The following is a 19,406-nucleotide window of genomic DNA, read 5'->3' as shown; positions in this document are numbered from 1 at the left end:
TTTCACGAGTGTACCCTATTAAAGCGTGTTTTCAAGTTCTTTTATTTTTGAAGTGAAACTTCTTTATCGGGGTTGGAAAAAAATTGTGTGTAACATTTTTTCGTTACGCGTGAAATTTTTCCGTTACGCGCCATCTTTTTCTTATCCCTACCACGCGTGATTCGACGTATTTCTGTAAAGTTGCATATAGTAAATTATTTTTTAAAAAATAAGGCCATAAAGAAGTTTCACTTCTTACGTGTGTACACTAGTACACGCACACATTTTTTTTCTTATTTATATTTATCTCAATTTCCTTGCACTCATGGCCTAGCTCCTAGCTGACGAGTCGGCGCACGGCAGCCGCTCGTTACGAACCGCTAATTGTTACACGAATCATAATGCTCGTTTGTGTGACTGCGCTCTATTTGTTTAATTTCAAGATTTGGTTAAATGTGGGATTTGATTAAGGATTGTTTTTAATTTTATTTCCGCTTTGTTATTTGGCGGAGATTAGGTACTTACATAGGTACTCTACCATTTATTAGCAATATTGTAGTGTAGATTATTTATCGTTTGTAGCGGATGGTCTTGTATAATATAGGAATTTAATTTTACAAAATTTCCAGTTCAAATATCAAACTTTATCTCAATAATTCTCGTAGGTAGTCAGTTAAATAAAAAAATGATATAAAAATAATATACCTATACTCTATAGAAACTATAAAATTTAAAAACTGACACACTAAAGTCTACTAATTGTTTTATTCTTTCATCAATTAACTATGTATGATTTAAAATTATTTTCCTATTAGACTACACAGTACGTTTTCTGTTCTACGCCATCTCGTGGCGAGAGGAAACACCAAATTTATTTTATATTTTCTTTATAACATTGTTGTTTTATTTAATTTATAGTAAAACTAATAATGAAAAAAAAAATCACATCTAAATTCTAACGTAAATTAGGTTTTCGTTAAACTTTCAATTTATAAGTAATTTCAAAGTTTATATATTTTGAAAACATTTACATTACCAATAGTTCCGCTACTCGCCGCTATCGCTCATGGCGCTAGCATAGCAATTTTTTAATTACGCCGCCTCAGCCCGGGGCCATGGGGCGGGCCGCGGGACACATGAACGACTACAATTTGCAAGTCAAAGCCGCTGAAAAAACCCAAAAACACCCGACACAGCCCTTCGGCATTCGATTGAAACAGAAACTGTGGAGCTGTCAAATTCAGAACAAGATCAACATATTTTAAATTAAAATAATTATGTACACATTTTGTATTAATTTAAAAATATTTATAAGTACAAATTATCACGTGTTTAAGTATTGGCCCTTTCGAAACAAGTACGTAATAGTACGTAATATTATGAACTTTTATTATCTTCCTGACAATAAAATAATTTTCAGGAATAAAATAATAGGTATATGTAGTTTGAGCTAGTTAATACCATATCAATATATTATTGTAGCGACTGTAGACAATATAGTTTTTAAAAACTGAAAAGTGAAAAATATAATATTACAGTTACTTAAGTATTAAAACATTAACAATAGGTAATATAATATATTTAAGGTTTATTTTATGATATGTTCTCGAGTAATATTTAAGCCTGATTCCGTCATAAGGTTAGATATTATTTGCAGACATGAGAATATCACTTTCAAATTAAATAAGCTTCGCTTTTCCACTAGGTAAGTATATCGTTAGTAAATTAATATTTCACGAACAATTTTAAAGACCCTATTAATTCTGTCGGATTAATATTTGTACTTACATAAAAAAATTGCTAGAATGTTACTGTATATTTATTTTTGCAGCAGAATATCATGTCAACACCTCCACTATGCCACGTTCATTTAGCAAGAGGTGAATATCGTTACGTTTCATTTGTTTAGCAGTAATTGCTGGAGAATAACCCATTGACCACCGAGCGGCCCGATCGGGCCGAGACACAATAGATTTTCTATTGTGTCTGTGATCCGAGGACTGACGGAATAAACCAACTTCTTCTGCACTGTCTACCCTTTTAGCTAACTCTGAAAATTACAGGATTAGATAAAAAATATAGGACAATGTAGGTTAAAATATAAGTACCTAGGTACATACCTAGATAAGTTTACATGAATAACAGCTTATTTCATTATGTATTATAAAACGCATCTTGAACATAGTAAAATCAGTCAACGAATATCAATATTGTTGCTCAATTTTTTAAATCAAGTTTAGTAATTTTTACAAAATGTCGAAATAATTTTAATAAAAATTATTTTTTTATGTATAGCGCCCTCTATCATTTATACAATGTACTAGTATACTACCAGTGGTGAAATTAGTTACAGCGCCATCTATAATCACGTATCTGCAAATATTGTTTAACAACCTAGATGACTCTTTTTAGGAATTTATAATACAATATCACTGTCTGAATCTCCGTAACGTTTGAAAGATTTTCATGAAATTAAGCATGCAGAATGATTCAGGGTCCCTAATCTATCTAGCTAGGATTCATAGATAAATAGGTATTATTCTTTACATAGGTAGTTAGTTAAGATTAAGATACCTATATTTAATTATAATATACAATCACGGTATCTTAATTGATTGTAAATAATTGTAATGTATAATATTATTTATTGAATCTAAATGTTAAAAATTAAAAAAATTTTTATTACGTCTTGGACCTAGGTTCTTATGTTTTTGTAGATGTAGTAGTAATCATTCTTTTCTTATACAAAAACTAGCTTTCCGCCCGCGGCTTTTTTATTTTGTGTATTTTTTTTTTATACTGTGTATGATGATATTGTGTATGAGTATCAATAATTAGAAGTTTAAAAAGTTCGTGTTTCTGTAAACAAAATGCCTATTAGTATTTCACTGTACATCGGTAGGGTAATTTAAAGATAATGATAGGATTCTTTCTACGAAGATAAATCGTTTCATTTCTAAATTAGCTACAACTTCTAACTAAATCATACGAGAAAAAGAGCGTGTGTGCCGAGCACAAGTGTCAGAAGTGAATCTTCGTTGGAAAATTCACAGATACCAAAATCGTCGCCTTACTCCATGACGTGACGGTATTGACATGACGTGACCTTTAAATATTACTCTCAACGCGCCTGAAAAGTTTCACTTCAAAATTTACACCACACGATAAACATCGTAGCCACATCGCATCGTGGCCACATTGACATCCAGCTAATGCGACCCCAAACGAAAATTTAATAAAGAAAGCTAAGCTAGCCGGTAGCCGTGTCCACAGAGCCGCCCCCCCTCCCCCCGCGCGCCGCACACCCGCGCCCGCCCCTCGCCCGCGCTACAGTAATAACGTTTGTAAAAATATCCGCAGACACACGCTTAAAGAGAAGTTCATCTGGTTTAGATTTTATTAATTTATTAGTTCCTTTTTGTTTTAATTTTAAAGGATTTAAAGATTGGGCTAACATACTAGCGCTAATATAATAATATTACCATAATATGGTCATTGACTTGCTCGAAAGTGCGTGAAAAACTCTATTGAAATTTCTCTTTCATCCAAATATTTTTGAAAGATTTCCCATTACTGAAATCACCACCTGGATTAAATCTTATTTGTCTATGATCTTATCCAACTAATCCAATTTGCAGGCTTTTTAAGTAGAATAAACATACAAATCTAATTAAATACATAGGTAACTATCAAATGGAAAATTACATCTGTGATGCATTCACTTTTAACAAGAGAATATACCGAAATTTTTCATTGATGCGCTTGTGATTTCAAGCATTCTTCTATAATTAGAAACTCAATGTGAATGTCATTTATCTTTTTAATTTAACCATCATCTTACTGCATCTTATTAGAAAAGTTTATAATTAGATTATAATATAAAGCAGACAATACATTGTTTTTTTTTATATTCTAATTGCTCTACTTATTTCAATTAACCAAGAAGAATAGCTTATACATGAAAAATCTAGCATATACTTTTTAGAATTACCAATACAGCAGTCAATATTACTACAAATTTTAAAAAATTTCTCCTATCAATCTATGTAATTATCACCGAAACTAAAACTCCAACTTGCCCTTAACATCCCGAGTGAGTTTTATTTACTCGTCGCCTTAACCCGCGCTCGCCGCCAATATTAAATTCTGCAACCGAAACCCCCCCCGCTCCCGGGCCCCGCATACCCCCCAATTACATTATGTCTGTTAATATGGTGATTAATTATTACATACTCAATATATTAACACTTTTTATAGTAAGCCAAGGCACATTTCCAAAAGAAGAGAGTTGATCAATAATTATGATAAACAATTCATATTTATCAAATAATAATTAATATACTTACTCAAATAACAAAAATCACTAGAATTATATAGCATGTGAGAAATTATTTAGATAAACAAGAATTTTCCACTCAAGCTGCTACGACGTAGGTAGCGACTTCTAATAAGAATTGATCATCTTTGATCGGGTCCCGGGACATTCCTTATATTCTTCAAGTATAAAATATTTAATACTGTGAATAATACATATTATTATATTAATAAGTGTCGTTTCTAGTATTTAAAAACACATACTACATTAATTAATATTAATCAATGAAGACGCACATGCTGGAGATACCTAACAGAAATGAAAAGCCGGGATTCTTTTAGAGCTTTTAAAATATGAAACAGATCAAAACTAGAATTGCGATTTCAACAGTTCTTCCAATAATAATAATTGTTGTTATCTATTATTAATAATACGTACAGAATTTTTGTGTAACATGTAATAGTACATTAACTGTCACCCAGTTTAGCTATTTCAAGAACTCTTGAAATATAATGGAATCGAAAATAATGTACTATACTTCTACTATAATCAGTTAATCACTAAATAATAATGATAATTTTAATGCTTCGTTTTATAGCAATCATATTAGGTAAGGTATGATTTATAAAAGAAAAAAAAAATTATGAATAGAAAAATATCGATTACAACTGAATCGATTTTGCTGAAATTTTCTATTCCACGGCAATCAAAGCCTGCAGTAAAATAAAGCATGGATATGTTCATGTCTTTTATATTTTTCATTCAAATTATAATATGTATTATAACAGTCGAACTTTTAAATTTATTAACCTAATTAAATAAGTATAACAGAAGTAAATCCGCAATAAATACATTCGAAGTTAGATTTGTTTGTCTGTCAACTGAATGGGGTGGACACACATTCGAATACGGTTTAGTATAAATAATATCTAAAGGATTATCTACAATTGATTTTGTTTTTACAATGACAAACTAGATGTTTTTTTTATATTTCAATACCCCGTGGTGTTTTAAGGATTACACGTTTTTTATTAAGAACTAGCTGTGCCCGCGACTTCGTCCGCGTGGAATAGTGACTGCATAGTAGTTACTACTTAACACACAATTGAGTATTTGAATGAAATTTTTTTTTGTGATAAATGGAAAGATTATATATTAGTTTTATGACAAAACTGTTTTTATTTTTATTTTTTTTGCAATAATTCAAAAGTTATTTCAAAATAAAAATTAGTCTTTGAATCCAGTACCGAAGACACGCCGACAACTCGCGAAGCGTCACCCGAGCGCGTGTGACGTCATAATGTTAGTTTTCACTCATTGCAGTTGATAGAAAAATAAATATAGTTTGAAAAACTAAACAGGATAATAAGATAAATGCATGAAATTATTGTATAGTTACCGGGTTTTTATAAGTATACAAAATTTAAATTAAATCCGTCGGTTTATAGTGGGTCTAAATCGAATCGAAAGGAGAATTGGTTACTTACAAACATTGTTTTAAGCTGATCCTGGCGATCTTTATCAGTATAAAAGGATAAATTTATGATATTATTGTATTGTCATCGGACCTTGACAAGTGTTCAAAATTTGTGGGTCAAAATCGGGTCGAAAATTCGAAAGGAGTCGGTTATATACAAACATACAGGTGAAGCTAATAAAAGCGTGTTAATAATAAATACAGTGTTTTGATCTATTTAATTTTGTTGTCTTTATTAAATTACATATTAATTATATTAATTGTTAATTATATTATTTAAATTTATATTAAAAATGGCGAACCTCAAAAGTTATCGTTTTGTACCATTTTGTACGAATACTACAAAGGCAACTCCTGACAAAAATCGGTGATCATAAATATATCAACATCAAGAATATTATTTTCGTAACTAACTAATTCGGAACCAACTAACAAATCGTACTTTAGCAATAAACTTTCAATATTATTGTCTAATGTCTAGTCACGTGTAATAGCCGTAAACGCTATATACAGCAGTTAATAGCTATAACATTTTGACGTCACAACAATGGTGACCAGTCATGGCGCGTTTGTAGTCACGTGATTCTAATTTAAATTTCATCAATTTTTAATTGCTTATAATTAACGGAAAAAAATTTTTTTGAAGTTATTTTCATTAAATATCAATATTATTGATAATAAAGTTTCAAAATACATAAAAAAAATCAATAATTTTTTTTTATTCAAATACTCAATTCATTGAGTAAACACGTCTTGAAACACGTACTATCATATACAACTAAATTATAAGTAGGTACTTACACATTATTATAAAGTTAAGAAATAAAATAAATAATAACACAAAAAAACTGTTAGTAAAATTTATTACTAAACTGAGCTATAAAACTTAGGTTCAGAAGAGTTCAAAATTTCCAGGATGTGGTTACCTATTCTCCCGCTCCCATATTCCTTCTACTTTCACAGACTTTCAACTTTTCCCTTTCACCCCTAGTAAATGGCAGAACCGATTTTGATCTAAACCATGTCTAATCATACCTATATATTATGTACATGTCATATCCTTTCGTTTGGTACTCCATTTGGATTATTTATCCCCACTATCACCCCTAAGGTGCCCTATATGTAATAAACAGATTAACCGATTTTGATAAAACATGACTAATTGTGATTCACACGTCATTTGATATGCCGCTTGATTATATTATTCGACCACATTCGATTATTCATTCCCACTTTTACCGCTATAAATCAATAAATGGATGAATCGATTTTGATTAAATATGCCTCATCATACTTCTCACGTCAGGTCCATGCCCTTTCATTTGATAAGCCACTTGGGTATATTATTTGACAACTTTTATTCCCACTTTTATACCTATATCCAATAAATGGATGAACCAATTTTGATAAAATATGTCTTATTGTACTTTACACGTCATGTCTTTCATTAGATAAGTCACTTGAGTATATTTGATAAAATTTATTTATTTATTCCTACTTTAACCCCTATATCAAATAAATGGATGGACCGATTTTGATATAATTTGACTTGTTGTTTCTGACGGGTCGTCTTTTTTCATTTGATATATTACTTGGGTATAACAGACAACATTCGTTTTTTTCATTCCCACTTTTACCCCTCTATATAATAAATGGATGAACCGATTTTGATTAAATACCTATGCCTCATTATACTTCTCACGTCAGGTCATGCCCTTTCATTTGATATGCCACTTGGGTATATTCGACAACTTTTATTCCCACTTTTATACCTACATATTAATTATTATATCCAATAAATGGATGAACCAATTTTGATAAAATATTATGTCTTATTGTACTTTACACGTCATGTCTTTCATTAGATACGTCACTTGAGTATATTTGATAAAATTTATTTATTTATTCCCACTTTAACCCCTATATCAAATAAATGGATGAACCGATTTTGATAAAATTTGACTTATTGTTTCTGACAGGTCGTCTTTTTTCATTTGATATATCACTTTGGTATAACAGACAGCATTCGTTTTTTTCATTCCCACTTTTACCCCTCTATATTATAATAAATGGATGAACCGATTTTGATTAAATATGCCTCATTATTCTTCTCACGTCAGGTCATTGAGTATATTTGATAAAATTTATTTATTTATTCCCACTTTTACCCCTATATCAAATAAATGGATGAACCGATTTTGATAAAATTTGACTAATTGTTTCTGACATGTCGTCTATTTACATTTGATATATCACTTGGGTATAACCGACAACATTCGTTTTTTTCATTCCCACTTACCCCTATATATAATAAACAACTAATGTAACAAAAAAAAAAACATCTAATTCGTATTACCCGTTAGCGAGCTACGGTGGCACAGACAGACATGTAAACACACATAGCGGACATAACACCCCTCTTTTTGCGTCGGGCGTTAAAAATATAATACCTACGACATAATTTCAAAGACCTTTTATAATATATAAAATTTACCTAGAAGTAACCATAATGCTATTTGTGCAGGTTTTAGACTTATGAGCAAAAATCTAAATAAAGGTCCTTTGACCCCCCCTACTACCCCCTCAGCATAACCACCCCCCCCCCCCACGCTTGGGGACTTTCGATATGATCATCTGGACATGTCAAGGAATAACTTTAGCGTATAATTTACGTAATAAAGTAATTCATGTTTAGAATGCCTTAGCAAATGTTCGCTGTGATTACTTAAATGGTCATAACTTTTTTATTTATGAACCGATTGATATGAAATAAACACTAAATGTTAAATGAAGCTTACCACAATATATTAGTGAAAACCGCATCTAAATCGGATAAGCCGTTTCTGAGATTAGCGTGGTCAAACATACAGACAAACAGACAAACCGACAAACAGACAAACAGACAAAAATTTTTTTAACAACAGTTTTGGGTTTGGGATCGATTTAGTAATAACCGCTGCTGATTTCTTTTTTACATATTTTCATTGTACAGACACCACTTTTCTAGAATTTTATTATATGTATTGATGTATTGATGATGATGATAAAATCAAAGACATTAATTTACAATTCAGAATTATACAAATTGAATGTGTATGTAAATAATGCTATAGAAATATAATAATTTCAGAGCACAAATAAGTTAATGTACTAGAAATATACTCTTTGAACACTTATCATATCTAATATGTTATCTAGTAATTTTGTTTGTTTCAAATAATATATATACCTATGTTATTTATAGAACTATACGAATAACGAACGGCTAAATCGTTAATGTAAGATACAGATTAAAAATATTTTATATCATAGTGGTTTCCAATAATATTAATATAGAGAAGGAAGAAAGTACATATTATACAGATACTCATAACACCACAGGTTTATGTGAGAATTTCTAAAAAATGCGATTGAGAGCTTTTAAAGTTCGTTAAAATACATATAATAACAATATAATAATATTTTAACGAACTTTAAAAGCTATATCATTGTAATATTAATTCTATTGTCTTCGACTTAATTGCACGCCTCATAAGCGAAGCGTTGAGGTGGGTACTACTGTCACTTCGCGCAAAACATCTGATTTTTCAAACTTAAAATGTCTTTATGTATCATACATTGCACTTGTAAGATAATACATACACACACATAATATTAAGAAAAAACACTATTTTTAACGTTCATGATATTTTTGATGTCATTTTTGTTATTTAAACTAGTTAAAAAACAGTTTAAAAAAGTTCTGTCTTGGACGTCCGTGTGTCTGTATGTGCGGATCCTTTTTCTTGTTAACACGATAGCGACCGAAATACTTTACTAATCGAGTCTTTTTTTTTCTCTTACGCTTGAGTATGCTCAGGAATAGAACCCTTTCATTTTTCAGGGTCTGATTCGATGTGGTTTAATTGTTATTAAATAAACAAAAATAATAATTAATAAATATTTATTAAAAAAAAAATTATGAGGCGTGCACTTTTGGATTTTCCAAATTATATTTTTTTATACTATATTATAATATAAATACACAGGTATTCCTGTGTATTTGTATTTTTAATAGTTGTGTAACGGCTTAAACCAAGTTTACGTACAGAAGTACACGTACAGAAGAGAAAAGTATCATAATATTATGCCAAGATTAAATTAAATTATTTTGACAAAAATAATGAAGCATTCGATTGACGATGAATATTAAAATTGTCTAGGATTGTAATCTATAGAAGAGGCAATATAATATAATCCGAAACCAATTGCGTTAGCAATTCTTATATGTTTTAGAAATAGAAGCAAAAATATACCTAGTTGCATAATTAATTAACGAAAGCTCCCAATTATAATTATAATTTTATTCTTTCATTCCAAAAGAAAACATTTATACACACAGACAATAAAACGAAACGAATCGTAAATTAAAAATTATATTACATAGCACAGACTCCGATTAAAAACTTCAATACTTTAAAAAGCACATTTATTTTCGTTTAAGCATTTAATGATGCAAGTATTCATCCAAATAAGCGATAAACAACGCAAAATAATAATTTAATTCGTAATGAAGTCGACACAATCGCGTCACACAATATCAGCAGATATTGGAATATCAAAGAGTAGCCGGCATTGTAACGCGCGCATTCAAATCGGTTGATAAGAGCGAATTTAATAAAAAGCTTCAAAAGCATAACGGTCCACCGGCTTCGAAAGCGCGGGGTCGCTCGCAAGCGATAATAGACCTTATTGATTGCGCGACAATTAAATTCATTTAAGCTTTGATCCGTTCCAACAATGCTCTTTTATCCGCCCTCTGGGGATAATGATTATTAATATTATAGTTTAGTTAGCTATAAATGAGGCGTCGACAACTTGTCTCATAACGGGGCGCGCAAATAGCAGCGGTCGGGCACAGGCCGGGAGCCCGCGACACTATCCGCTAACTATGTTATAATCTTTTGTTATGGGGATAATTTAGTGGCTGTATTTGGACTCACACATTTTTTTTTATTAAGCTATTGCATAGCTTCTATCGCGGGCCTTGAGCGCGGGGACCGAATCCAGAAATTTAGTAACGAAAAACCTCACGCTCCCCACTCCGACGGGCTCGGAGGTGTGGCAGCCACACCTAATGCATGCTATGCCTTTAAGCCACACTGTGGCTTGAAGGCATAGCATGCAATAGCTTTACCGCGGCAGTCCCCGAGTGTCACACGTCTTTTTGTTTATATTGATTGATTTTTATATGCATCAATATAAATCATCATAACATTTCATCATTAATTTACATATCTGTTTACATTATAGTATCGATACGCCACGGCCGCTTAACAAATGTAGATGTAGGAATAATTGCTAGAAGCATAAATTTATTTTGTCGATTCCAAAGCACTTTTGAAGGCATTATAATTGAGTTAATTCATATTTGACTTTGAGTTGAGGATTGCACAATTTTAATTTATTTAATGTCATCATAGCACTAAGAATTTCAATATCATACAAACCCGAAAAACATTAATAGCAAAATTCAGATCAGTAAGCCCAACCCGCCACGGGCTCTCGCACCAGGTCGCGGTGTCGCAGTTACGATATTAGCTCTTTGCAGAATATTTCTATTGTTTCCGACATTTCGCTCATATTGGAATCAAATCTACTCCGCTCCAAACTATCTCGCTTTATATTACACTTGATTAAAATTTGTTAACACTCTAATTACATTTTGTATTTGTTTGTTATGGTTTCATAAATGGGTAATACGTTTTGATCGAAGTTAGGAGTTTGTGTTTATGGAAAACATAATTAGGTATCTTTAATTAGAACGCTGTAATTTCTTATAATTAAAGGTGCAGAAGATCTAACAAATGTAATCTGTAACCTTTGTCAGAAATTCTAAAATAAATAAATAACTAATTAAACCAAAATTTTTGTGAACATAATGTTTCTAATGCTTTCTTGCAGAAAAGAGAATTTTGATTGCATGATTTTTGTTTCAACAAAAAATCGCGTCAAGAATATCGCATTTGTATAATTTCATAATCGAAAACACACTATTGTGTTCACAGTATTCTTATCCAGAAAATCTTAATTTTCGTCAATATCGGTTCAAAAGTAATAGAAACGTATCGTCATCCGAGCTAATAAGCAATTGATAGACCCGAGTCCCGACCAAACAAACAGCTCCTCATTACGGTAAATGTTGGCTCGGAATGACTTCCCACTTTCATTTATCTCCAACTGATTTAAATAGTAACGCCTTTCGAGACAATTGGATCCCACCAAAAACATTTTCATGTAAAATGTTGCCAAGACGAGCCCATATGACTCGCACTGTCAAAAAGTTATCAGATCTCATGTAGAGCCAAGCTTCTAACACTACACGCCCTAACTCTACAAGGCCTAACTTCACAAACTCTACACGTTAGTCAAAATATGTGGCTTGGCCATTTCGCTACATTCACATCGGCGTAAGGTGAAAAATTAATTCACTGTTCATTACTTTTGTGTTATAAAATAGTTCTTTTAGTAACGAACGGAACAAACTCTAGTTTGTGAAGTTAGGCCTTGTAGAGTTAGGGCGTGTAGTGTTAGAAGCTTGGCTCTACATGAGATCTGATAACTTTTTGACAGTGCGAGTCATATGGGCTCGTCTTGGCAACATTTTACATGAAAATGTTTTTGGTGGGATTTCATTTCTTTTTGTAAGTTGTTTGTAACAATTTTTTTTTTTTAACAAGGAGTACCTATACATATATATATCTAGGGGAACCAAGTTTTAGATTATTAGATTAGACCTCTAGCGTCATCAAAATTTAATTTAAAATTACAGGTCTCATACAAACTCCCATGCCCTAGTTTAAGGGGTTGGGGGATGAAAGTTACAAGTTTTATAATTTTTTTGTTGTTTGTGTGCTAATACTAGCTTACATACAAAATTTCAGCTTTCTAGGACATTAGGAAATACCTTAAGAATTTTGATGATCATCAGTGAGTCAGTGACGAAATTAGCGTTTTTTAGATATAAATAAAATCTGAAGTATAAAAGCTAATGTAATTAAAACTTAATATGTTCAATAAGTCCGCTATTGACAATATATCCCGAAAATTTTGTTGATCTAGCATAATCCAAACCCAAGTTATGAGGGTTCAAAAAAACGTCGAAGCGCTTCGAGAAAAGGTAGGTAGTGCCCGTGCGCCTCGCTTGGCTTGTCTTGGCGGGGGCACTACCGTGCCCCCAGATCTGTTTTCGCGCGTTTTACGAACAAATAATTAGCGCCTTTGAGACGCGTATCGATTTCCAAGTGGGAGGAAAATATAGGTTTTCAGTCATTTGTAAGTAATATATATAGATACATTACGTCATGAATGAAATGTATAGAAATTGTACGCTATTGAAATATGCGACAATATATTGTTGGACACAAACATATTTTTGTTCATATTTTTCTGTAAATTGCTTTTTTTTATCATGTTGTGTTTTATATGTATGGTAAATTGAAAGTATTTCAGTTAATAAAATCATAGGTAATGGTCCTTTAAACTTATTTTTCACCAATTATTGTGTAATGTAGAGTTCTGATGCTCGGCTCTACAAAGATAATATAAGAATTCTTATATCCGTAAATGCCTCGTGAGCATAAACTTTTAGAATTTATTTGTATAAAATCGTGAAAAATTAGAATTTCATAGAAACAAGTTATTACACACACATTATAATACTTAGGTATACAACAGTTCGATGGTTTCTGTACATATGCAGGATCATGCAAAACAGACTTCTAATTACTTTGGTATTTGGCACATTTTTCATCTTCTAAATCCGTCACTATGTTACATCATTGTGCTGCAGTCTACAATCATTATTATCTAAACAGAGTAATTCATCGTGAATCAATTATTGCACACTTATCTAATGTTGGCAGCCTTGTTAACATCTGTTGACTGTTTGTTTGTCACTAATTGTGTTGTCGCTATTAACAACTCGAAAATTGTGAATCATAAGCTAAATACTTTTGCGTGATTCAGACACCTGTAATCTTAATACTATTATAAAGGCGAAAGTTTGTAAGGATGTATGGATGTATGGATGTATGGATGTTTGTTACTCTTTCACGTAAAAACTACTGAACCGATTACAATGAAATTTAGCACACATATAGAGGGTAACTTGGATTAACACATAGGAACACAAACACTTGGTTTTATCCCGGAAATCCCACGGGAACGGGAACTATGCGTGTTTTCCTTTGAAAACGCGGGCGAAGCCGCGGGCGGAAATCTAGTTCTAATATAAGCGTGTTTCGTATTACTATTTTAAGCTATCATCTATCTTACTTAATATTATAAAGCTGAAGAATTTGTTTTTTTGTTTGTATGTTTGTTTGTTTGAACGCGCATATCACGGGAACTACTGGTCCGATTTGAAAAATTATTTCGGTGTTAGATAGCTCATTTATCGAGGAAGGCTATAGGCTATATACCATCACGCTACGACCAACAGGAGAGGAGCCACGGGGGTGAAACCGCGCGGAGCGGCTAGTATATAATAAATTTGTTAAACAGATTGTGATAACGGGAATCTTTTATATTAGTAGGACATGTTCATATAGTTAATAATATCTAAAAATGCACTCGCTTCTTTAGTGTAACAACACACACACAGAAAACAAAAAAGCGTAGAGTACTGATTTTCAAGGGAATTACTCAGAATCAATTCAATGAACCCACTTACTACATTTCACATACATAATATTATATTGTTTCTATCATATCTTATCTTTTGAACTATGCGCTTAGGTTAACTGCAAAATAAATCAATTTTTTTTCGTTTTGAAAGAAAAAATAACCGGGCTATATTTACAATAAAAATGTTTATAGACGTAAACTAGATACTAGTTTCGCACTATATGACTAAGATATAGGTCGCTCATTGATACATATGGATAAATAAGCTCTAGCCTCAGGCTCTAGCATCAAAAGTCGACGAATCTTCAAACTATATGTGAGCCAAAATGCACATAAGCTCATTATTAGACATGAGATGAAAATATTTACGATCGCATGTTGAAATATGAGAATAAATACATACATGTTCCTATGTCTTATATCATACACAATTTCATTGCAATGTGTCCCCAACTCCCCACTTCGCAATACATCTATAACAATAATAAAATTGGAATGTTTGTTTGTAATATGTATTATGTTGAAAATGAATAAAAATGTATACACGGTTTAGTTACCAAAATAGCATTTAATACAATTTTTTCCGTCTGTCTGTCTGTTTGTTGCGGTTAATTTTTGAAATCTTTTACCAATTTTGTCGGGGTTTTAACTAAGATATAGCTGATGTAATAAGGTTTAAATTAAGTTACTTTTTGCTATATTATTTAACACTTTAATTTAGATTTTGAATTTTATTTTATATTCCTGTAGAAAAAACATATTTACTCGGGTGAAACCGCGGGATGCAGCTAGGTAGTTAGTGATAAGAGCGATCGTCCGACGAATTCACCGCGGCTTTTATAGTAATCAGTGTTGTGCCAAAACTACGTCATACTTAGTTCTTGTGCCTTGAAATGATATAGTATGTAGTATAGAAGTTATGTAGTTAACACTATAATATGAATCATTTAACACCACACACGAAGTAAATTTTCTTTTCATTTCAATGTTTATCTCTACTAAAATTATTAAACTGAGAGTTTGTTTATTTGTTTGAACGCGCTAATCTAGGAATGGTCTGATTTGAAAAATTATTTCGGTGTTAGATAGCCCATTTATCGAGGAAGGCTATAGGTTATATATTATAATATCTAATATATTATAAAACCGCGGGACATAGCTAGTTATAATCGCCATAAAACGCCATATTATAGCCAATAAAATCGGTTAATAGGTAATAATAACTATTTACCACTGTAAAAAAGTTTTAATAAAATGCAGCTTTTAATAGTATCTATAATTACATAAATTATGAATTCAGATAAACTTTATCAAATGATTTACTATTTTATTGGCATTAAGTTTTGTCAAAATAAATATATAGAATGTACAGAGAGGAATTCGGTAGAGACACCAACACATGATGAAACACCTAAGGTAATCAATATAAATGCAATTCCACTACAATTAACTTCGAAAGTACAGTAAGAAAAGTAAAGAATAGGACTACCCTTAAATGGTAATCAACATTTGACTACAGGTGAGGAAGATATAAATAGAGAAACCACGCTGAGTGTTATCAGCGCACGAAACGCAGGTTACGCCTCAATCTGACTCAAGGATTAAAATTAGCTTCAAATCGTAATAATGTTCAATATTAAAACACGTCACATCAGCTGATCGATCGCACACAATGGGTTTTTAAGTACTTGACGTCATAATACGTGAACCCTTTTAAGGGAACACTAGGGGAAGTATAAGCCAGAACGACGCTAAAGGGCCAACAATATGTCAGCATTCATGCCGGAATATCCCTCACCTTTGTTCCGTTGCTATTAAATATGATATAAATAGAATTAAAGAGTTGTTTAATATTTATGAGAGTCAATGGAATTGTAAGATTAACCATTAAAATAGATATAAATACAAGCGCAATGTCTATGAATTATTCAAATAATATGTTTACTGAACAACAACATAATGAATGGTAGTAGAAGCCAAAACATACTATTATACGAGTAGGTTTATGATACCACAACAAGAAATAAATTTATAGTTGTCAAAAAATATTTCAGTTAAAAAATGGTAACGATTGCAAGAGAAAGAAAAAAATATTTTATGTCTTTAAAAACTGAAACTGAATGAAACACTCTATCATGAACTCGGCTCTCCATATTTGTAAGTGGAGACCGAACGAAACTAAAATAGCGGATCGAAATAAATCTAAGATCCACGAGGAGTCGTAAAACTGTAGCAACTTCCCGAAATAACGCGCTTTATCTTACAACATGTGAGTCAACTCGACTGATGAACAAGAACATAATTATCTTATTAGTCACATAAGTACGTCCAATGCTGAAACTACCATAAGAGAGTATGTTGGGATTGAGTAACATCGCAACAAACATCGATTCACCGAATTGGCCAATAATAAAACAAATATAGAGCAAGTGCTTTGACCGACGACGCTTATGATTTCCGCGGAGACCGTAAAAGTTTCGTATGATTGTGGATTTGTGGAGTAAAATGAGACGATCGCGTCACGGCTGACGTCGCGCGCGCGGACCCGGCAGCGCCGCGCGGGAGTCGCGTATTATTAGACCGGCCCCTGCCTCCTCGGGAGATATTTACGGAAACTATCAACGCAAGCGAATTCCTGATCTATCGGCTTAGCTTTAGGATTAGGTTCTCATGGCAACAAGCGCCGCGCTATTTCTTTATATTTAGACGCTCCGGACGCGGGAGTTTTCTTGACTATTTATGGTAGTGCACGCTCTGCCCGATTTTGTATCGTGTGGGGTTGCCTACGCTTCTATATTCGTCCAAAAGGATGGGAATGTTTATATGAAATGAAAAGTTTTACGATTAGGTGTTATGTGTGTTGTGTGATGAAACTGACCTAGTTTTCACCAGGTGTGTGTTGTTTATAGCTACTGCTCAAAATATTGTTTTAGCAATCGATAGAGCTTATTATTGTGTGACTGATGTCATTGTTTCATAGAATGCATTGCTGATATATGAGATGGGAGACTAGGTCGAGGTGGTTCTAATTAAAAACCAAAGTCAACAGCTGTATAAAAAGAAATGATGTAATTACAATAAATAAATTAACCGTTTATTTATTAATTACATTTTGGCGTGAGATCCATAACGATCCCGTGTATAATAAAAATAAAAAAGAAAATTAAATTTATATAAATTTTACAATAAATTACATTACACATTAGATGGCGTTATATTAGATGTTCAGTTCTGTCAGGTATCACTACGTACAACGTACAAAATGCTTGCGTTCCGAAACTCATTCCAGAGCACCACAACACACAGCAGGCGCTCACGCGGCTTGCGCGGGCGCAGGCGCAGCGAGACACTTAGAAGCACTTGCGGTGGACGATGCCGGGGCCGGACTCGTCGTACTCCTCCTTGGAGATCCACATCTGCTGGAAGGTGGACAGGGAAGCGAGGATGGATCCTCCGATCCATACGGAGTACTTCCTTTCGGGGGGAGCGATGATCTTGATCTTGATGGTGGAGGGCGCGAGGGCGGTGATCTCCTTCTGCATCCTGTCGGCGATACCGGGGTACATGGTGGTACCACCGGACATGACGGTGTTGGCGTACAGGTCCTTACGGATGTCGACGTCGCACTTCATGATGGAGTTGTACACGGTCTCGTGGATACCGCAGGATTCCATTCCCAAGAAGGAAGGCTGGAAGAGAGCCTCTGGGCAACGGAACCTCTCGTTACCGATGGTGATGACCTGACCGTCGGGAAGCTCGTACGACTTCTCGAGGGAGGTGGAGGCGGCAGCGGTGGCCATCTCCTGCTCGAAGTCGAGGGCGACATAGCAGAGCTTCTCCTTGATGTCACGGACGATTTCCCTCTCAGCGGTGGTGGTGAAAGAGTAGCCCCTCTCGGTGAGGATCTTCATGAGGTAGTCGGTCAAGTCGCGACCGGCCAAGTCCAGACGGAGGATGGCGTGGGGCAGAGCGTAACCTTCGTAGATGGGCACGGTGTGGGAGACACCGTCACCGGAGTCCAGGACGATACCGGTGGTACGACCAGAGGCGTACAGGGAGAGCACGGCCTGGATAGCGACGTACATGGCCGGGGAGTTGAAGGTTTCAAACATGATCTGGGTCATCTTTTCCCTGTTGGCCTTAGGGTTGAGGGGGGCCTCAGTCAGGAGGACTGGGTGCTCCTCGGGGGCGACGCGCAGCTCGTTGTAGAAGGTGTGGTGCCAGATCTTCTCCATGTCATCCCAGTTGGTGATGATACCGTGCTCGATGGGGTACTTCAAGGTGAGGATACCTCTCTTGCTCTGGGCCTCGTCACCCACGTACGAGTCTTTCTGGCCCATACCGACCATCACACCCTGGTGACGGGGGCGACCTACGATGGACGGGAACACGGCGCGGGGCGCGTCGTCGCCGGCGAAACCGGCCTTGCACATGCCGGAGCCATTGTCGACTACGAGCGCAGCAACATCGTCGTCGCACATTTTGAGTTTTGTGTTTGTGTTGTGGGACGCGCTGGAAGTTGACTCTACGGCAGCGAGACTGCGAGTGCGGCGGAGAGCGGCGTGTTGGGTTTATATAGCGTACGCGTCCGCCACGCCGCGCTCCATACAAGGCGCGCGCGCAGCCCGCACTCGCCCAACCTCGCGCCGCATTTTACTAACATTTTAACTTAATTAACAACATTTTCAAACATAAAACTATGCAATACATATAGGAGAAGGTATATAAAGGTCTATAATAATGTAAAATTTAGCAAAACCTTAACGGGCGCGCCGCGTTCCCGCCCGCCCTGAGCCATTTCAGGCGCTGCCCGCCCTCGCGTGTTTGACCGATAAAACCAAACAATTTCAAGTTATTACTCAATTGTTTTACTTGATAACAATTCTAAAATTTACTTTAATTTCCATTAAATAATTATGGTAAAAAATGCATTTAATTTTTACCACACAATTAGAAATCAATTAGATT

The 19,406-nt window shown here is 34.1% G+C and overlaps 1 protein-coding gene across 1 annotated transcript; it reads right to left on the bottom strand.

The window, feature by feature from the left end:
- Nucleotides 1-17,510: 17,510 nt before the first annotated feature.
- Nucleotides 17,511-18,985, bottom strand: LOC149898447 (actin, muscle). The gene has a single exon (XM_090115193.1). It carries the CDS (start codon nucleotides 18,917-18,919, stop codon nucleotides 17,789-17,791), a length of 1,131 nt encoding a protein of 376 aa, XP_089971319.1. The 5' UTR covers nucleotides 18,920-18,985; the 3' UTR covers nucleotides 17,511-17,788.
- Between the last annotated feature and the right edge of the window lie 421 nt (nucleotides 18,986-19,406).

This window comes from Colias eurytheme, chromosome 22, assembly GCF_061535395.1.
Source record: "Colias eurytheme isolate Ceu_HAF_F1 chromosome 22, ilColEury1 Martin Lab GWU primary, whole genome shotgun sequence".
NCBI classification, from domain to species: Eukaryota; Metazoa; Arthropoda; class Insecta; order Lepidoptera; family Pieridae; genus Colias; species Colias eurytheme.
The sequence above is the reverse complement of the archived record's forward strand: the minus strand, read 5'-3'. Positions and strand labels throughout refer to the sequence as shown.

Coding starts and splice junctions, on each gene's coding strand:
- LOC149898447 (XM_090115193.1), bottom strand. CDS start 18,919: ATGTGCGACGACGATGTTGCTGCGCTCGTAGTCGACAATGGCTCCGGC.